General features: G+C 34.0%; 1 protein-coding gene across 2 annotated transcripts in view; it reads left to right on the forward strand.

Moving 5' to 3' along the window:
- Positions 1–23,036, forward strand: part of LOC124366272 (transcription elongation factor SPT5) — a 51,532-nt gene that overhangs the window by 22,496 nt on the left and 6,000 nt on the right. For both annotated transcript variants that reach the window (XM_046822681.1, XM_046822690.1), the window contains exons 6-17: positions 367–504; positions 2,949–3,183; positions 4,601–4,691; positions 7,184–7,305; positions 9,125–9,535; positions 11,930–12,183; positions 13,572–13,767; positions 14,507–14,632; positions 15,754–15,952; positions 18,542–18,660; positions 18,767–18,884; positions 21,817–22,062. In XM_046822681.1, the coding sequence (XP_046678637.1) occupies positions 367–504; positions 2,949–3,183; positions 4,601–4,691; positions 7,184–7,305; positions 9,125–9,535; positions 11,930–12,183; positions 13,572–13,767; positions 14,507–14,632; positions 15,754–15,952; positions 18,542–18,660; positions 18,767–18,884; positions 21,817–22,062 (2,255 nt within the window). The remainder of the gene's footprint in view (positions 1–366; positions 505–2,948; positions 3,184–4,600; positions 4,692–7,183; positions 7,306–9,124; positions 9,536–11,929; positions 12,184–13,571; positions 13,768–14,506; positions 14,633–15,753; positions 15,953–18,541; positions 18,661–18,766; positions 18,885–21,816; positions 22,063–23,036) is intronic.

Raw genomic sequence — 23,036 nt, forward strand, 5'->3', positions numbered from 1 at the left:
TTAGAAGTTTGTGACACCATTTTCTGAACACCCTCTATGTGAAACAAATATAGCCAAAATTTTAATCACAATTAAAGTTTTGATTAATATAATTGTATTTAAAGCCAAATATTTTGATCACTGAAATGAAATAAAAACTGTTGAAATGACGCCGTATAGTTTATGTGTTGATTCTATCTATATCATGAATGAAATAAATCTCTCTGTATCATAAATGAAATAAAGCAAATCATTTTTGTTGAATTTCCAACAACAGTTTTTATTCACAACAGAATTAGTAGTTCTCCAAAAATTAGTTGAACAAAATAGAAAGCAAAGCTTATTTAGACTTTCATTATTCTGTTAACATTTATTTTGTTGTTTCAGTTCTCAAAAGGAAGATGAGATAGAGGAATATTTGCGAAAGAAGTATGCAGATGAGTCTGGTGCTGCTCGTCACTTTGGAGATGGGGGTGAAGACATGTCTGATGAAATTACTCAGCAGACCCTTCTTCCAGGAGTCAAGTAAGTTTTATACTTAAAAAGTTTTTTTAATAATTCACTTTTGCTACTTTAAACATATTTATTTTATTAAATCGAAACTAATCAACAAGTGACACAGTGTTTATCTATTCCTTCTTACAAGAATGTTTCTTGATTATTATTAGGATAATGTTAATTTTTCAACAATTTTACCAATCAATATCATAAAATATTGTTATCATACATCAATCGATCGAGAAACTTTTCGTCTATTTAGTGATTGTTGTTATAATGTATTTAAATAATAAATAACACCATAAAATAAAAATATCTCATCGTTTTCATTTGTTGATGTATGCTACAAGTTATAATTGTTTGTAAGATAATTTTTATAAAACCACTGGCTCAGGATATTATAATTCTGATTGCATGAGTAGAAAGAAGGAAAATTTTACTTTGCAGTGTTTGTGTTGGTTGGTTACCGAAACTTAACAGTTGGACACAATCATCAATCAAAATATTGCAAATGTTTACAGCATAGCATTAAAATTTGAACATGGAAAAACCTTTCTTCATTTTATTTTATTCACTACGAATGTAATATTGCATCCAGGCAAGTGAAATCTCTGTATATTGTGTCTTGGAACCTCTTTTTTCAATTAGTACTGAAATAAATGGGCTTCCCATTCTGAAAATTGATATTATTATGAACAAATGGCATTTACACATCGCATGCGGCTCGCTCACCGGCGACTGCCACAATAATGGTGCCACATATAATGTAGTTCACTGCTGAATTTCAGACCACTACGTACCCAATATGCTACAATATATTTTTGGTTTAAACTTAACGTTAGATGTTTTCTTATAGACTGGGGATGGTATTTTGTTGATTGTAGCTTGGAAAAGTTTATTTTGGCCATTTTGAAAACTTGAGTTCCCGGGACCTCACGCGCACACAGCGCCCGACTTATCACTATCACTTGCACAAAGGAAACACATTTTGTCCCGTATGTATAGAATTATTGTCAGAAAGGTAATATATATTCAATTGTAGCCCAGAAAAGTTCATTCAGGCAATTTATAGAATTTGAGGACCTCACGTGCAAATAGCACCCGATTTGTCACTATCATTTGCGCGAAAAACACATTTTGTCTCTTATGTCTAGAAATATTGTGAGAAAACTAAAATATATGCATAAATAGGTATTTACAATTATATATACATCCCTACCAGCCACCCACATGTCCTGTATAATTATCCATATACAGACTGTGGCTGTTGTGGAGTTTTTCTCTCATTAGATTCAGAATAACATTCACAGCGTGCCCTTTCCCTCCCATATCATCCAAAACTCCACAGTAAATTAAAAATGTAAGCATAAATCCATGGGGATCACATAATGTATACAACTTGATTCCATACTTGTGACGTTTATTTTTAATAAAACGCCACAGACTCGCCAAGCACAGGAAGTATAAACTACACGTGCTGCGAATTCAACCGAGCCCATACAACAAAACAAACATAACCTCAACTGTCCCGCGCAAGTGCCAAGTACACACTAATGAAAGAAAGAAGTAATGTGCACATGATATCCCGAGACCTCATGCGCATGTGCCAGACCCTCCGCTTGAGGTCCCGAGACCTCACCCGCAGTGAACGTGTTAATAAATGAAGAACATCATTGATTAAAGCTAGTAATGTTCCATATTTCCAAAATCACTATTCCAATGCCAAAATTGTGGTCTTGATTCCAATTCCTGTGTTATTTGTTACTGAGAAATAAGAATATAACCCAATTCTAAAAAATTGGTGTAACCTATTGGAATGTAATTGGTTACATTCTAATTGGTTATTTTTAGGTCTAAGCGGGTTAACCGAAATATTTGTTATCCAAAATTATTTCCTCTATCTTTTTCTTCTTCTCTATCAATTACATTTCCCCTAATGAGAATTTCCAGTTTCTTTACTCAACTCATGGTCTCCAGTCTACAATGAATTAAGTTGAACTATAGGACCAAATGCAGACTCAGCGTTACTCAACAAAATGTTTAAATATCATTGTACTATACATTTTATTCAGTCTTTAAATGTATGTTTGTTTAAAAATTACCATATTTGGTTTATCATATGGTTAGCTAATATTTGGCATTTGGTTAAGGTTTTAAAATATAACTTCTCTTAATTTTGCTTTGTTACAAAAATGATTAGTGCTATAATGATTCTTGAAAATTTTTAGGATAGAAACCCTTAAAATGCCACATTGCCATTCACTTTTTCAGGCACTTTCTATTTATTCATGAGCTTATTCATAGGCTTTGGAACATCAGAACATTTAGATTGTGCGTATTGTGCTGGATCATAGGTCTAATTAAATTTAAAGAATTTATTATTGTCTAGGCATGTATTAAGCTGAAAAGCATTAGGTTTAAGATCAAAGAAAAGAATATTAATTTCATACATTTAATCCTTATTTTCCTAGGGACCCAAATCTATGGATGGTTCGTTGTCGTATTGGAGAGGAGAAAAACACTGCTCTCTTGCTGATGCGTAAGTTTATTACCTATCAAAACTCTGAGGATCCTCTACAGATCAAGAGTGTGGTGGCTCCAGAAGGTGTCAAAGGCTACATATATATAGAAGCATACAAGCAACCACATGTCAAACAGGCCATAGACAATGTCGGTAATCTGCGGATGGGCATCTGGAAACAACAGGTGATGTTAGTTTAATTCATAGTTGTAATAAGGTTTATTTTATTGTACTGCAGCTGCAATGTCAATGTATTCAGTTAGAGTAAACATTATTAAGCCTTATACAATATTACTAACGTTATATCTGCCAGTTAAACATTTTTACATGTCCAACCATTTTTAGCACATTCGCAAGCAGTTTAGTTACAAATTTGTAAAAAATAACTTTTTGCATAAATATTGCTGAATTTGATACATTTTAAAATACTTATGGCATTAATTTTTAAAATAAAAACAATAGAAGAAAATCAATTATATGTCCTTAAATAGTGATGGTTGATCCTCCTCAAAAATGAGCACAATTTTTTTATTCACGTTACCACACATAATAGTTCTTAAGAGTGCACATGTCACCATTCGCAGTTATTACAGTAGAGTCCCAAATAAATGCTTCAATGTAGTGAGTGAGTGATGCATTTTGTTCCTAAAAAATTATGTGCTTTATCCTCAACACCTCATATACTGGTACACTATGCTTCCCCTTTCTGGCTGTTGACATTTCTTAGAGAGGTTATAAAGCGTGTACGAGTTACCATTGTCAGTTGTTCAGCAGTCCTAGTACATTACTCTGTTGTGGTGATTCTAAAGGAGTATTGCTTCAAATTTTAAATGACTTGAAAGTCAATTTGTTAAGCAGTTAATCAGATTTCTAAGTTAACTGTGGAACACTTTAAAGCCAATTATAATAAGATTAATTTCACACTTGAATTTAATTGGGAGAAATAAAAGCCAAAATTTTTCATTCAGTTACAAATTTCAAATAATTCACATAAAAACTATCTCCTGTTAAATCAATTTTGAAATGTAATAATATTCTTCAAGGTAATCCTCCAATTGAGTTACTCATGTTCATGTATTTCATGGTTGCATGACCATGTATTTCATGGCTGCATCACCACGTGGTTGCTCCACATCACCACTTAATGGCATAACAAAAAACTGGACTCCACAGGGTCTTAAGGTGTACTAATTATTTTTGACCGTTGAATCATCCACTCCCCATTCTCTAACAACTCCTCTAAGGAATAAGATAGTAGTTTGTTCACCATGACGGTGACACTCCTTTTGGGCCGTCTTTTTATGCAGTTGATTGTATATTTAGATTTGTTTTTGCATTTCAAAAAATGACATTTATTTATGTACGCCAACTTAAACATTGATTATTTTTTCCGTTGTCCTAAAATAAAAGTAATATCAATTTACAATGTGCTTTGGTGTAGTGATTTTTCGGAGGACGTGCTTTTTCTTTCTGGGTTTTGCCACTTTTTTGAAAGGTTATAAAGCTTATATGAGTTAAGTTCTACTGTATATATACACATACACAAACAATTTACTTCTTTGCACAGACTGGTATAAACGAGCTCTAAACCTAATGTTATAGATGGTGCCTATTAAGGAGATGATAGATGTTTTAAGAGTGGTGAAGGTGCAGACCGGTTTAAGGCCCAAACAGTGGGTCAGGCTTAAAAGAGGTGAGTTGTTCGTTTGTATTGGTTATTGATAGTTGGATTAATTCTCTTTAACTGGAAATGTAATACAAGCAGTGCACTGAAAATATATTTTAAGTGAAGTTTGACTTTTAAACATTTTATTTCTTTTATCATTATTTATAAAATATTTAATTTATTTGAATTACATAACAATATTTAAAATTTTAATTCTAATGGCTATGTTTGTTGAAGACAATTTTTGGATGTATGTAGTATTATAAACAAGTATATTAAAAACAATCCTTAAATACCTTTGTTGAATTCCTCATAAAACAATAATTGTTATATATTCAACTACTCAAAATAGTATTCTTGTACCATTCTCAACTACAACACTAATAATAATTATAATTGTTGCATTAATTATTCTATAGTTTTTGAATTTGTATAATTGTATTTTCTGCAATTAAATGAAGTCTTTTGTTATATACTTTAAACAAAAGTTTAAGATTAATTCTTCTTCAAAATAATTCATTCTTGTAGGTGATTTATGTTATGGCAAACTGTAACCCTTAGGCCTCTAACCTATAGGGCACTAAGGTTGCTTTAACCCATTGCGGATCACTGACGAGCTGGGCTCGTCACGCAGCGGCCGGGCGTAACGGCTGATGACGAGCTCAGGTCGCAAAAGCGGTCTGCGTTTAAGTTTCCCTCCAAATAGTTCTATTAATGTCTGATAGATCGGGCGATCGTCTTCACTTGTCTACTTAGAGTGTTTAATAACGGTCTACGTTTAGAGTTTTCAAAAGTTTTATAAATATCCTACAGATCGCATTTGTATGTCGAAGTTAAGAAATCATTCTTATGAGTTTACTCTCTGCTTTTTAGCGCTTCTGATTGGGTGTTTTCCTCAGTTGTTATTATAATACTTTTGAGGTTAGTGACACAGAACAAAACGATGCAGACGTACATGTTGGCGGGTTTAGTCTAGACAATGGTCCAGATGTTGTAATCGCTTCGCCTGAGTCGCTTTATTTAGACTATGATTCAGACATCATCCCTGCCACCCCGGAACCTTGCTTGCTTGTTATCGTTACTACATTACGGATACCCCAGCAGCCCCATGTTCCATCTGAACGAATACCTTCACAGCTGAATTTTCTAGTATACAATAGCGAGCGATACGATGTGGCGAACCATTGCTGTTCGTGCGGCCGCTGACCGTAATTTAATTCGTGCTCGCTGGTGCCCGCGCGCCAAAACAATACGATTCGCAATGGGTTAACTGATATCTTGCAGAGCTCAGGTGAATGACAGATCAGTTGTCCTTTCAGGCAAAAGGGGGCCACATGACTCATTTTGAGCTCCATTCAATGATTGTGTAATCATGTACCTCACTTTAACTCAAATTTAAAATTTATTATTTGTGCTCCGGCCCTTTTAATGACGGATTTATATGGAATTTTGAATATTTAAAACTCTTATTAGCTTTAAGTTAAAAATTTCGTTCATTGGTTATTGTTCTTTCCTCCTAAATGTACCAAGTAGTATGTAATTTAAACTATGGTTTTGCCGAATGAAAAATTAATTAATTTGAAATATAAAAATACAATTTATTAGTCTCAATTAAGTGTCTAATATCAACAGAATATAAACTTATTTCCATATTTTGAGCTTTGTTTCCATCAAATGCTTAAGCATTTCAATAAATTGATAGAATACACTACAGTTGCTATAGTGGCACTAACATTGGGATACAAAAATCAACTTCTAAACGATGTTTGCTATGGTATGTGCTACAAATAGTGAAATGTTTTATTTGACTAAGGTACTAAGGTAAAGCACTTGGCAGCCACGGCTAGATAAAGATTGAATTTTATTACTGCTTAATAAAGTGGACCACATGTAATGACCTGCTGAGCTGAACTGGAAAATCGTGAAGAGCCATTCAGAGTTCCAGCAGTAATTGAAAAGTAAAATTCATTGTATGATCTGCTTGTGGGCAACAAATATACATTGTGTGTTATGTACCTACTGATTTATTAATAGGCTAATTATTGTTTGTAACGTGTTCAATTATCCTGTTTGATGGGAAGAATGAGTATAATCATACTGCAATATTCGTTAATGGAAAAAGAAATATTGTTGCATTATATTTTAAATTGTAAAATTTTGTCTTCGTACACAATTTACTGTTGAATAAAAGAAATGTCAAATGCTTCACAGGTTTTCAGAAATTTTGCACTTGTTAATGTTAAAGAAATAGAACACTACATTACTGGGATTGGAGTTTAAACTCTTCTTCAGATTTCAAAAAAACCTTATGTTTGGACATTTGCTATCGTTGATGTTATAGTACAACATATTTTGAGGATTTAAATCTGTTCTCTTCAAGTGGCCAAAAAACCTTGCAGCCTAAGGTTTTTCATACAAAAAAACATGTTTTGTACTGCTTTTGTGTTTTAAAAGTTGCTATACTAATATTGTGTGATTTTGTGAATTGTAAAATCTTATGAATTATACTTTTCTGACAGGATTGTACAAAGATGACATTGCTCAAGTGGACTATGTGGACTTGGCCCAGAACCAGGTTCATCTGAAACTGCTGCCCCGTGTGGATTACACACGGCCCAGAGGAGCTCTCCGTAATAACCAGGTGCTCAACTACTGCTTTATCATTATTTTAGGAATAAGTAAAAACTTTTCTTTATGTATCAAGGTGAATCAAACTAAATATTGACCAGAAAGCCAATTCTTTATAAAGTGTATCTTTCTTATTTATTGATAATCTTCAAAGGAAAATATTCAAATAGATTTTATATATATATATATACACACGAGGTGTGTCCAAAAAGTATCTGACCTTGACGACTGGCATGAACTGACGTTACTCGGGGCAACGGCAATCTGGTCCCCTTCAAAGTACTCCCCTCCACAAGCCACTACCTTATTCCAACGCTCCTCCCACTTCCGGAAACACTCCTTAAATTCATTTTGTGGAATGGCTAACAGGTCCTTCGTTGCATTTCGTTTTATTTGTTCAACACCGTCAAATCTTTATCCTTTCAAAGGAATTTTTAATTTCGGAAATAGCCAGAAGTCACAAGGAGCTATGTCAGGACTGTAGGGAGGCTGTCGTAGTTGGTTGATGTTGTGTTTGACCAAAAAACGTTGAATAAGATTTGAGGAATGAGCTGGCGCGTTGTCGTGGTGCAGAATCCAGTCACGTCCACAGTTCAGGTCGTTTCCTTCGCACTGCATCTCGTAGCCGCCTTAGGACCTCAAGATAATACTCCTTATTCACTGTCTGGCATTTTGGAGCATATTCGTAATGAACAACGCCGTCCTGGTAAAAAAAAACTTGTCTTGACATTGCTTCGACTTTGTCTTTTTTCAGCCGTTGTTCTTTGCGAGTTTTCCACTGTGAAGATTGAGCCTTTGTTTCAGGGTCGTAGCCAATCATACGTTCGATTTCATCCGTAAGAAGATTATCGCCACTCATTTTTACCGATCAATAGTATACATGCACACAACTATCGAAACATTACTTATAAAAAAACACAATGTAGGATTCCAGTAACAAAACGCGTCAATTGGCACTCAGCTATGTGGAAAAGGCGGGTTAGAAGTAAGCTGATGCAATTGCAGACAGAGAACTAAAGCGCGGGAATTATTCAGGCTGCACATCAACAAAACAGAATATCCCTGAGTCAGGCGTCGGGCATATAGGCCCGACGGCAAATGATTTATGTAATATATCGCCTTGTAAAAAGCTCTGTCGAGCCAATGTGCACGACGCTTTATAAACGTAATAAATATACATAAATCATGTTTATCAGTAACTAAAGAAGAGAAAAATAACAAAAGGTTACAACGATTTATCTTTTAAAAATTTGGCACTTTAGCGCTAAAACGTATTTTTCGGGGGTGGCAGCTAACGTGTTAATACTGTCACGTGTGGTGCAATGTAGTGCGCATCTGACAGTGATAATTCTCAGACTGATGTTTGTTATTTTAAGACACAGTCAAAGTTCATTAGCCTTGGCCGGTCGTGGTGGGGCGAGAGGAGGAATGAGAGAGGGGAGTATAGCCACTTATTGAACTGAACGGCATGCTCAATCCTCACAATTCTTACACAGCGTTTATAAGTTGAAGGCATTGTTTATAAGTGTTATTTATTGCTCTATATTTGTTTCTTTTGCCATAAATTACCTCGAATTACACAGAAGTTCGAACTAATGAGACTCTACTGTATTATTATTATATGCGTAGTCCCTTTCTTCTTCTTTTACCTATCTTTGTCACCTGATCATTGCTCCTCATTTTACTTGCATCCAATTATCTAGATTGGTGTAAAGCATGTTCTTAGTTAAAAATAAACCAACGATTTTTAAATTGCATGTATTTTTATGTTTAATTTTAAATAAGGGAATATAATGGATATTCATTGTTATGATACCAGACATTTTTTTCAGACTGAAAATGAGGCAAACAAGCGGAAGAAGAAGAGGCGACCTCCGGCAAAACCATTTGACCCTGAGGCTATTCGAGCTATTGGAGGTGAAGTGACGAGTGATGGAGACTTTTTGATCTTTGAGGGTAATCGATACAGCCGAAAGGGCTTCCTATACAAGAACTTCACAATGAGTGCCATCATAGCAGATGGAGTTAAACCTACACTTTCTGAATTGGAAAAGTTTGAGGAGGCTCCTGAGGGTATCGACATCGAGCTGCCGACAGGAGGCAAAGACGATGGTCCAGGCCATTCCTTTAGTGCTGGAGACAACGTGGAAGTGTGTCAGGGAGAGTTGATGAACCTGCAGGGTAAGATTCTCGCTATCGACGGACAACTGATCACCATCCTCCCAAAGCACGAGGACCTCCATGTGAGTATGTTCTATCTGAGATAATCCTCAGCCATTCTACACTTACAGGTTTTAGTGGCAGAGGTGTGTTTAATTTCACCAGTGAAGATCTATTGCACTTGGGATCATTCACTTCCTTGTCTGCATTTTCATCTATGGTTGTTGTTATCTGTAAAATTTAGAATAGAAACATGTGCTCTTAAAAAGTATATGCTTGGAGTTGAAAACCTGTGTTTGAAAAGGCATAGATGTTCTTTACAGTACGGTGTAAATTGATAGCCAATTGAAAAAATTATTCTTGTTTTGTGGTATAATATTTTGACCTCAGTTTATACTTTTTATATTTACAGTGTGTTTCAAAAAGAATATACACATTACAAAGTATTATTTTTTCCAAACTATTGATCGCTGCACCTCAGCTTGGCTATTGAAGAAAGGAATAGTCAGCTTACATTAATAGCCGCTACATGTCAGTTGTCTTCTGTTTTGCTTGTTAACCATCATATGTTTAAAATGGTAACGTGGTTACTCCTCAGCAAAATCATTTTGTGTTCTCGAGTTTGCAATATACAATTCCATGATAATGCTTTTTAAACAGAGACATTTCAGGTGGAGGTGCCAAATTAGTCCTCCACTGGGTGGAACATCCGCAAATGATATTGACAGTTTGTAGATACAAGACGTGTATGTAAAGGAAAGAGACCTGGCCACCCTCGTGTTCGTAAAGAAAATGTTACACAAATTCAAACTGCTTTCCAATGTAGTCCTTCAAAATCAACTTGTCGTGCCATTCGGGAGTTACAACTGCCTACAAAAACAATTTGCGTGTTTTGAGACGTGGGTTGGTTATGAAACCATACAATAACAGCTATTACAAAATTTGTATTCTGATGACAAACGCAAACGTGTGACTTTTTGTAACGAGATTCTTGATGATATGGGCAATGATAAAATTTTCACACATGCATCGTATTCAGTGATAAAATGACTTTCCATGTTAGTAATCAGGTAAAAAAACACAATATTTGAATTTGGGGCCTACAGAATCCATATGCAGGCATTGAACATGTACGAAATTCGTCCAAAGTCAATGTGTTTTGTGCAATATCCCGATCATCTGTTTACAGCCTATTCTTTCATGGAAACACGGTTAATGGTCCATAGACTATGTTTCCAAGGCTGCACGAAGACAACTTCATTTTTCAATAAGACAGGGCACCCCCTCATTGATGTCACAAAGTGCATGAATATCTGAATGAAACTCTACCAAACCACTGGATTGGTCGTCAAGGAGCTGGAGATAGCATGTCTCACCGAGGCTCCACAGTCACTGGATTTAATACCCTGTGACTTTTTCATGTGGAGTTTCATTAAAGACAATGTTTATGTACCACCACTCCCACAGAACCTGGAAGAGTGAAGAACCCAACCCATACTGCCATAACATCAGTGACGAAGGACATGTTTGCTCGAATACGGGAGGAATTTTGAGTATTGATGTGATATTGTTCATGTCGCTGATGAAGGACATATTAAACAACTGTAATCTAAGCTTGAGAGGTCCAAGAATATGTGTGTAAAGTTTTATATTCATATATCTTAAAGTTCAATAAATATATAAATTCGACACACATATTCTTTATGAAACACCCTGTATTTATTTATGTTTATATATCATTTGTAAATTGTTATGATTTTGCTGTGTTTATTGAATATGTTTAGAAAGTGGTAGTAAACAGTGAAAGTGAATTAGGAGACCATAATTTATAATAATGAAAATGCCACAGTATGAATATTGATAGTGATAACAAAATTGACCTTAATTCAAATATTATTTAAGTTCAATGAAAAATTGTAAATATATAGGTTTTTTAAAGGACACAATAATTATCATAAACAAAAATTTATAATAGCAAGTTTATATCATTTGTAGAATGTTATACACTAAGTTTTATGCAAAGTTCAACAGTTTTTTCTTATATTTTGGACAATAGGAAATATTTAGTCCTGTGGTCCAATAAGCAGAGCCAATTCCTGCTTAAAATTTAGTCCCAAATGGGTTTTAAAGATCTCAGTTAAGTATTAAATTTAGAGTTCACACGGATCTATTTTTTAAAAGACTTTATGTAGAGAAACGGGATTTATAATAGATTCTGGGTTATTTTCATATTATCTATTCTCAATACTGAACTCCTATGAATGTTAAATGAAGGACTGTTTTGATGATGGTTGATCTATTTATTGGATGAACAAAAATAAAGATAATATGTTCAGAGTAAGATAATATCAGTTTTTTATGGTCATCTATAAAAAATAAAAATAATGTGTAAATCATTTGTATTCATGAACTTTCTCTCTACTTTCAAAAAATAATCATCAAAGACTATAAACAAACTGTGTTAAATCTGTCCACAGGAGCCTCTAGAGTTCCAGGCAACAGAGTTACGTAAGTTGTTCCGAACAGGAGACCACGTCAAGGTGTTGGCCGGCCGCTATGAAGGTGAGACCGGACTGATAGTGCGTGTTGAGGACAACCGTGTAGTGCTGTTCTCTGATCTCACTATGCATGAGCTAGAGGTCCTGCCACGTGACTTGCAGCTGTGCTCAGACATGGCCACCGGTGTGGATAGCCTCGGCCAGTTCCAGTGGGGTGACCTTGTACAGCTCGAGTGAGTTCATAGATATTTTAGCAAATTATCAGAAATATTTAATAAGGAAGGAAACCAACAAAGTATTAAATATGAAAACTGTTTGTTTTTTACCCTTTCAGAGCTGAGTCAATTTACTATGTATGTGCATACAGTGCCAGGCAATAATTTTAGCTGAAAATGCTAGGGTTCGGGAAAATTCCTGTAAAAACTTTATTTTCAACAATTTCCTTATACTTTTTTATTTGTTCTGTATACAAATGGTTTTAGTAAATTATATACTTATACAAATAAATTTACATAAATGTTTTGATATAAAAAAATAGTTTGAACAATTATTTTCTTTTCATAAAAAATTGTATTGAACTTCTTAATACCAATAATAATAATAAAAATTGTGTTTTATTTTAGATAAAATAACAATTATATTATAATAATGAAAAAAAAAAACAGTATCAACTATGGCCCAAAGATTGCGTGTTGAGGTTGGCTGACTTGCAAAAATATTAAGGAAGGGAGAAACTATAAAATAAAATAACTTAAATATGATCTAAGTGTACATTTCATTTACCAGGCTTATTAAAACACCACATCACTGTTAAGGTCTTAATAAACAAAGAAATGTAACCAATTGTATTCATAAAATATGTAATAAACACAAAAGCAAAAAACAAAATAAAATAATTCTTTACAACTCTTTAGTACAAAGAAAATTGGATAATATATTTGGAATAATCTTTAAAATCAGTCATAGAACGTACAAAACAAAACCAAGTAACCTGGTTGAGGCAAACTGCAGGCTCAGCACAGTAGTTGATAAGATTTTCCATGTCACACTTTGTGTTACAGCCCACAAAACGTGGGAGTCATCGTGAGACAGGAGAGAGAGAACTTCCACTTGCTCAGTATGCAAAGCAAGGTGGTGGAGGCTAAACCGCAAGCTCTGCACAATAGTTGATAGATTTTCCATGTCACACTTTGTGTTACAGCCCACAAAACGTGGGAGTTATCGTGAGACTGGAGAGAGAGAACTTCTACGTGCTCAGTATGCAAGGCAAGGTGGTGGAGGCTAAACCGCAAGCTCTGCACAATAGTTGATAGATTTTCCATGTCACACTTTGTTGCAGCCCACAAAACGTAGGAGTCATCGTGAGACAGGAGAGAGAGAGAACTTTTACTTGCTCAGTATGCAAAGCAAGGTGGTGGAGGCTAAACCGCAAGCTCTGCACAATAGTTGATAGATTTTCCATGTCACACTTTGTGTTACAGCCCACAAAACGTGGGAGTCATCGTGAGACTGGAGAGAGAGAACTTCCATATGCTCAGTATGCAAGGCAAGGTGGTGGAGGCTAAACCGCAAGCTCTGCACAATAGTTGATAGATTTTCCATGTCACACTTTGTGTTACAGTCCACAAAACGTGGGAGTCATCGTGAGACTGGAGAGAGAGAACTTCCACGTGCTCAGTATGCAAGGCAAGGTGGTGGAGGCTAAACCGCAGGCTCTGCATAAGAAGAAGGAAGTCAGGAACACTCTATCTTTGGACTCTGAACAGAATACCATTCAGAAACGAGATATTGTCAATGTCATTGATGGACCACATTCCGTAAGTTAATACTCGTATAATTAAACGTCATTAAAATTGCTTACATGATAAATGAACCAAATATTTTGGTATGTGAATTTTGCTACTAAATACTTTTCTCAAGAGTCTTAATTTAGTTTTGTCTTGACTAGAGTACTTAATATGGTGCTACCATATCTGTTTAATTGTAATGCATTGTTAAGTTTTTGTAACTATTTTTTCTATATGTTTTCGTGGTTATATTAGAAGACCTTAGGAATCTTAAAAGATGTTTTTGGACTTGAAACTGGGATTCCTACTTCTGTTTAATAATTGCTTTGTCGTCTATAGGCAATTAACCTGTAATAACAGATCAATGAACTATTTTGTTGCTGTCAAAATAGGTGGTGGACCCAAAGTTGAAGATCATAGATTCATGATGCAGATGTTTGAGATTCTGCATGTGAACTCTTATAGAGAACAGTCACTTCAACATTTCATGTCTTTTTATATCTCAGGTTTTTGTAAATGAACACAAATGCAATTAATTTAAATCATATTATGTTGTTTCTGGATCTTCCTTACAAATAACTACATCATAAATTAAATTCATGTAATTTTTCCATAATTTGTCCATGTTATAATTATAAGAATTGCCAGTCAAATTCAGAAAAAGTTTCAATTTTACAGATCGTCTCTTACAGTTTTAAAATTAGTGATTACATTTTGTATTTTTAAGTAATTATGTAATTCAGGTTTTCTAATTGATATTATATTTTAGGGCAGAGATGGAGAGATAAAGCATCTGTACCGCAACTTTGCTTTCTTATATTCCCGCATGTATTTGGATAATGGAGGCATATTCGTGTGCAAGACTCGCCATCTTCATCTCGCTGGTGGTTCTAAAGTAAGTAAAACTTTCCTTATCTTTTAACTTTCAAAAATCAAACATACTAAACCTTCGCTTTATAAAGTCAGCTTTATGTCACTAATTTGTGAAGTGTTCATTGACTATTATATTGCAGTATTAGATAATATTGTATTACCAAACATTAAAGAAGCTTAAATTCTATCTATGTCTCTTAGGACCCCAATAGTACGTAGTATATTTACCTGCTTCAGCAGTACTATATTAAAATTGGAACAGTACAGAGATTACTACGTGGTTATTAAGCATAGCAAAATAAACTTTGTATCAAAATGTTCATCAATAATTAATCCATATTTCACTATTCTTACACATTTTTCATAAAATCTTCCAATTTTGAGTTTAGTTTGAAAATTTCATATGGCTGTCATTTTTAAATCTGGTAATTTTTTCTGAAGCATGTTCATAGTAAATCCTAATTCGACTAACAGTTTTACAAAGTTTGAACTTGACAGTTTATTTTCAATTTAAAGATATAATTATTTTCCTAAAAAAAAATAAACAAAAAATCAGACTGACGTATAACTAAACAAGATAAGACTATACTTTGCATGACATATCTTACTTATTTTTAGCTGAAAATTCAAATGGTGAAGTTTTATAGAGTAATTTATACAGATATCAGATCAATAATATAGTATATCCACAACACACACAAAAACCTCATTATGCTAGCATATAATCTTCAAACATTTGTCAGCTAAAATTAAAAAGTTCAGATTAAGAATTGAAAAATTATGTAAGGTTCTTTATTTTTTTATAAAATTGACCATTTATGAAATTAAGTCAATCTATGAGTTGTAATTATGCTGTTTTTAAATCATTATTTGTATTGGCTTTAAATAAACAGTGTTATTGGCACCATTCAATTTATATAGTTTGTGCTTAGTGAATTAGGGGTTTTGTTAATTTATTAAGCTCAAGGACATAAATAGTTTTATTACTTTATAATTTACTGCATAATTTTGCATCTTTTTGTAAAATCTTAAGATTTAACCAAACAATTCATTATTCATCCAGTTAACTACAAAATTAGTGCTTATTTTTTAAATTACTAAGCCTAGACATATATGGTAGAATAATTTATCATAATGTTCTAGAATCAGAACAATGCTGGCTTGATGCCAGGGTTCATGTCTCCACGCATCTCATCTCCAATGCACCCCAGTGGTGGAGGTGGAGGTGGAGGAGGTGCAGGTGCAGGTGCAGGTAGAGGTCGTGGCAGGGGAGGAGGAAATGTGCGACGAGACAGAGATCTCATCGGCCAGATCATCAAGATCACTCGCGGACCTTATAAAGGCAAGTAGTGGTCAAAAATGAGAGTATAAAATATGTAGGAATGTAGTTTATCAAAATTTGTAGTATTTTTGTGGTACTCTGTAGAGGAGTTAAGTTGTACCAATATATCAAAATGTGGAATGAAGTTTTTGAATTAAATGAAAATGGATAATTTTACAAATTGAAGAAATGGGGAAAAAAGATAAAATAGAAGAAAAAAGTGATACTGTGTTGTGCCCACAATTCTTGGGGTAATCTAATTCTATATAGAAGAATTGATAGTACAATCTCAATGAACCATAGAATCTAAACAGCTGAGATGTGAGATGTCCGTTGTGCTTGTCAAGTGTAGCACTGAGCAATGTAGTACAACAAATACATATTAAGTATGAGGCTAAACTTGTAGCAGGCACTGTTTTGGTCATAAGTGGGAAAGGGGGATTAGGATTCAGCTAAATCTATAGTGTAAAATAGATTTTAAAATATGAAGATTCAAAAAATTGCTGTTATTTTAATGAGGAAAAACGAGAACAAGGTTAACCCTTTGAACGCCAATATAAATTTAGTATTTTTTTAGATTACGCTCATTTAAGGTGAAAAAAATTAAAATTAAAATTCCTTAAATCTATTTTTTTGATTCATTACTAATGACTAATAGTCACCACAAAAAATACATTTTACAATAATGTAATACTTGCATTAAAATAATCACATTTTTTCATAATAATGGAATATTTCAATCAAAATCAAATTCAGGTTACAGAGTAATCAAATACATGTGATGAAAAATATGAAAACTATGTACGATAAGAAAACAAATGAAGTGTAATATACTGATCTTGATTAGTTTATAAGTTCTGATAAGAGATTTAGGCAGTTGTATGGTAAACTTCAAAACACAAATCGGGATGAAACCATGGGGCCTCGAGACATAACTTGCAGCCATAATTACACAACAGAAAAGAAACAATAAAAACTTGATTATAACACCTAAAACATGGTAACAATAACTTTTTACAACTGTTTGTATAAGGAATGACAACGCAAGAACACTTCCCAAAGGCACAATGCGTGCTCCACTGATAGTCGGTAATGGCGGATAGTATCGTCATCGGCGTACAGACGGGAGTGGGAGAACAGTTGCCAGCAACAAAACAATTTATTGTTTACCTACTGCGGCCAGCTGACAGCTGCAACTGGATTATTTGGTCAAGCCAGTACCTTACTTAGTATTGTGGCTTATATATTGAACTTCAAAAACAGTAATAAAATGTATTTTTATCGATCGGCGGATTATTTCGTCTTTGGCGTTTCTAGACCAAACAACATCGTGGATTATTCCGTCTACGGCGTTAAAAGGTTAAAAATATTAACACAGCTAAAATATTTCAGTAAACAAGCAAAAACTATTTTTATTGATGAAACTATTGAAAGAATTATTAGTATGTAATGCAGAGGAACCCAAGGAAATAAACAAAAATAATAATGGCGATTAGATGAAATATAATTTATACAGTGGTCCACAGGGTAGGGTATACACATTTAGATTTTATTTACTTGCTCATTTTTACAACAATCATTTTGAGGCTTTGTACAGTTTTATTGGGAGGCTAAGAATGTTCTATATATATTGCAAATTAAAGATGTCTGTACTGGCAAAATGGCTTTAAAAAAAATAAAAGAACGTAATTTTTATATCTTTATACAATACTTACTGTATTACAGTATAGAATTGATTAATGATAAAGTTTTTTAATGTAACAGATTATTTTACTCAAACTAAAAACAATTACATACAGGAACCATTATGTACCAATAATTTTTTAAATAATACTTTTGACAATAAGTTCACTTTTTAGCTCCCAAAAAATAGTACTGCATTGTACTGTTTCCTTATAGTCACCTAATGCTGTTAACACTAGAGATTTTCACAGTGCATTTCTGATACCGTTATTAACCGAGCGCCCCTTGTCTAAGTCCGACCACCTGCTCGTCAGTTCTACGTCCCCTACAGAGCCATAACTAAATATATCCCTGATATGTATTACTGTTTTATCGGTTGTCACGAGCGTGCACGTCTGCTATGTATCTCATTATTATTCTTCATCATGTGGTAGTGTTGTGATTAGTTTGAAATATTTATCTTGTGTTATTAGTATTTTATTACTTTTTAGTTTAGTTACATTTTACAATAAAAAAACATTTTATTTAAAATTAACAGTTTTGTAAATATTATAATTTAGTTATAATAAAAATTAGCTTTGAGCTTAAAGAAACAACATTTTTATACTTGTCTTGGTGTTATAGGAAAGTTAATGGATTTAATAGTGGCTTGCAAAGGGTTAAGTAGTTGGTAGAATAAGTAGAAGAATGAGCAATCAATGGAAAATCAAATGTATACTTTTCACGAAACATTCTGTATAATAATACAGAACTGTAGTGATTAGAATGTATCTCCAATAATTTGGGCATTTCAATTTATTATAAGTGAATAAAAGTCTCAGTCAGTTGTGAATTTAATTTCAAATAGTCATTTGATTAGTTTATATTTCATGTTAAATTCCAGTAACACTTTTTATTTAATAGTTGTTTTTTAAAACTTGTTTGTAGGTAATGTGGGAATGGTAAAGGATGCTACAGAGTCCACAGCAAGAGTCGAGCTGCACTCCTCGTGTCAGACAATATCTGTCGACAGATCTCACATTGCAACTGTCGGAATGCCAAACAAGGTACATTAACATTTGAGTTAAAGCTAATGGTGAACAATTTTATTTTATTTACCTCCAATACCAAAAATGTTTTTGTTTATTCAACTAATGTTTTGTATTTGTTCAGGACGGATCCATTTCCAGTTACAACCGCACACCAGGCTATGGAGGTGCTGCCACTCCTATGTATGGCAGGGATGGCAGCAAGACACCTATGCATGGATCACAGACACCTCTATACGAAGGTACTTTTATCCACATAGCAATTATCAGCTTAACAAAATCCTATAGGTTTTGTGTCAGTTTCATAAATATTTAATACTTGCGTTATTTTTATTGTTATATTGTAAAAAATATTTATTGTATTAAACCCTCAAAGTGGTTTTTAAATCTTGTATTTTGTGGCACAGTTCTGCCCCGTAAGTGTATAGAGCAACAAATCCAAAATATACATTATGTTAAAAATATTATGCTATCTTCAAAAATACAGTACATAGTTTGTACCATTTTATTGTGAAAATAATAGAATTTTTATATAAATTTACACAAATATACACATTTATATTTTTTTAGGGATCAAGCAATGAACAAATATAAATACTTGTAAGTAAGGCCTTGTAACACAAAACACACACACACACACACACACACACACACACGTTGAGGAATTAACTCTAAAACTAAATAAGTTATTATATAAATAATTTATCTAACTGACATGTATTTTGTAACATTGTTAATTATGCTATCAAATGGTATCTTACAAACTTGATCTAACCAGGGTAATTTATACCAAATGAAGAAGAAAATGTTTAAAAACCTTTAATTTACATGTAGATTAGTTCTTATTCTTTGCAGCCATATGATTTTAAAAGTGATGAGAAAATATTTATTCTTTTATAAGTCATGTAAATAAGCACGCACATAACACAAGTTGCATACATAACATTAAGTGCATCCACTTTATGACCCTGCACCGTTGCACAACCTGAGACACACCAGGGCATTGCTGGGTAACCCTCACTAGGCACCCCAGGGCATTGCTGGGCAACCCTCACTAGGCTTTGTAGACTTGCCATCCATCCTCAGGCTTCACTGACCACGTACATCTTCTTCATTGTTCATCTACTTGTTATCGACTTGACTCCATTAACTGCACTTCAGCACTCTACCATTCTCCCCCACCACTAAATTGTATGCTGAAATACATTGATGCTTTGCTCTCCTGCAGTCATTGGGACATTTTTTTCAGAAGTTGCTCTGAGGGGAACCACCCCTTTTTCCATAGTAAGAACACACACAAGTTCAGTTCTTCCACATATATGTCAGTATCATTCACATGTTATCATGTCACTTTGAGGGTTAAAATATAATATAAGTAGTACAGTAAAACTCAAATACACTTCCTCCAATATTGAATAAGACAAAATATTATATAAACTATATTTTAAAATGATATAACTATATTATATAAATATTATTAAAACTTGTATTTTCCATTTCACCTTTAGAAACTTAAATCACTTATTGTCCAATAACCTCCATTCTTTTTTCAGCCTTTATACATTATTAAGAATATATTGATTTTGCTACAAAATTACAGCCACATGACATCGAGAATACATTAGGCAACTCAAGTCTAAGGATGGTAGTGCAAATGTCCATGTCTCAAGATGTGAACACCTTTCTCTAGTAATCATACCTTATCAATCTCATGTATGAGTTGGGAGTATATTTGGAAATTCTGTCATATCTGTCTCAAGATGGTGGATAAAATGAATATATAGGCTATCTCAGCAACCTTATCTCACCAGTCTGTTATGCTAGTTATGTACAGACTTCATTAATTATCACAAGTAGGTAAAAATCAAGGTTCAAATTAAATATGTAGTAATTTAGATGGTGGAAGGTGCTGGCCAGAAGGTTTGATTGACAACCATAGTCTCCAAACCCATCAATAATATCAGCTGGTAATTTTTGGTACATTTTAAAACTGAAGAACGAATTCTAAAAGAACAAAGATTATGATGTCTTAAACTATGATTGATGGTTGAAGGCACATCCGACATTTTGGATTTAGTTTAATATCAAGACAGACTCTAACTATTGGAACAGTTACCTTCCACTGTAAACAATAATCAAACAAATTATTAATAAAATATTGAAGGCTCCTTACCCTGGCTCACCAAGGCAACGTCCTGAATCGTATTTCACTAAATTTTCAAAATAAAATATTAATTAAACCTTGACTCAGTCAGTTCAGAGATCAAAAGAATTCTATGTAACAACTCTTATCTTTCTTCTTTTACAACACAACCCACTTCTCAATATTAATTAAACATCACAAGTCATCCATTCTAGATGCTAGTCATTATCCAGGTATGGATGTCAGATGACATTCCATATTGTGCAGTGGCATACAAAATGCTAGTTTTTAATGCAATAAGTTTCACCAAAATATTAACAAATAGTTAATACAAAAATTAAAAATCAGAAGATATAAAAATGTTAAGAAGGTATTTAGTTAGGAAGTTATTAGGTATTAGGAAGGAATTAAGCTAGTACTGAAATTTAATTCTGCAGATTACATAATGTTTCCTTAACACTTAACGTTTTGAGTCCCATGGTAACACCGGCACGTCGTCTGCATCGCCAACGTATCGTGACGTAAGCGTTTGGTAAAATTATCCGTATCACTAATTAAGCTACCTGCACATGAAAGAGTCAGGATGGCTGGTCTAAGGCACTACTCTCTAGACGTGGGAGTTAGCCTTGTAGTCACGGGTTTGATTTCCGCATCTGACGTTAGAAATTTTTGCGGTTTAGTGTACACTTATGAGTCATTGGTCTGGAGTAAAGCCGGTCGAAGAGCCCATCTTAAATTAAAAGTGGTTGGCTCAGGTGGAAGTTGATGTGATCAGTGATTTTCTTATATTTACCAGACCTAAAACACCTGTTTGGCATTTTTTTTCCTTTAGTACTATTAAAAAAAACCACTTGATTGGTTTATTTTGTGCTCTATGTGGCATTTATTATTTATTGAATCATTACCATAATAATAGCTTTTAAAAGTTAAAAAAATCATACATACGTATTGAATCAAATGGATTGGGATTTTCAGCACATCACTATATGTTACTGCTGGGGTTTAAAAGGTTAATGACTTGTATGTTACAGCTGGTTCGCGCACACCACACTATGGTAGCATGACACCTAGCCATGACGGTTCACGTACACCTGGAGCTTGGGATCCGTCAATCACCAACACTCCTGCCCGATCCGATGCTGACAATTACTCACTGGATGAGTTTGGAGCGCACCCCTCCAATGGGCCCTACACTCCTCAGACTCCTGGTGGCATGTACGGCTCAGATCAGAGCTACTCTCCCTACCAAGGATCCCCTTCACCAACTGGATACCACAGTGAGTATATTTCTTGATTAAACCAGAACTACTCACCCTTCTAATGCTCCCCTTCACCAACTGGATACCACAAAGTACATGCTGTTATGCTCAGACCAAGTTACTAATCTCCCACCATAGCTCCCTTTCATGAATTAGATACCTAAGCAAGTACATTCCTTGCCTGGACTAGAGCTACTCCCCCTACCATGACTTCCCTTCACCAACTAGATACCACAAAGTATATGCTGTTATGCTCAGACCAAGTTACTAATCTCACAGCATAGCTCCCTTTCATGAATTAGATACCTAAGCAAGTACATTCCTTGCCTGGACTAAAGCTACTCCCCCTTTTAATTTTATAAAACATAAAAAATCCAAAGCTTGATCAGTAGTGTAATGCAGATAACAAAAAAATGGAAAGGTAGTGGTGAGACTGACTGATAGAAGTGACTACTTCTTATAACGGACTGTTAATATATATCTTGAAAAAGTATGTTTGCTAATCATTAAATGGTTATTTTTTATATTTAAAAAAATTTGAGAAACTCCGTTTTCAAAGCCGTTACAAAGCCATAGTTAGCAGCTAGTATTAAAATAAGAATGTATAGTACACAATAATTACACAAATACATTTATGAAGACAGTAATACACAAACATGCACTATGACCACATGTTGGTGCATGTGCTGGACAGCTGGTTTGTAGTAACTGGAGGAAGAAGCTGTATCATAACAGTGGCTCATCTTTTTTAAGTTCACTACTGAAACTAACGTAGATGTAGAGTTACCATAAACTTTCTGTCCTCTCCTGCTTATGGTTTTGGGATATGATCCTGTAGGATGTATGATCTTTATTTTTAGACTATCATGAATTATGTGGTACTACAAAGTATAGAATGTAGACATTATTTAGTATATTAAATAACGTGTAATTTAGGGTAATAAAAAATAATTCAAAGAGGCCAAGTTTGATCAAATTTATAGCCTATAGCC

Source organism: Homalodisca vitripennis, chromosome 1 (assembly GCF_021130785.1).
Source record: "Homalodisca vitripennis isolate AUS2020 chromosome 1, UT_GWSS_2.1, whole genome shotgun sequence".
Taxonomy (NCBI): Eukaryota; Metazoa; Arthropoda; class Insecta; order Hemiptera; family Cicadellidae; genus Homalodisca; species Homalodisca vitripennis.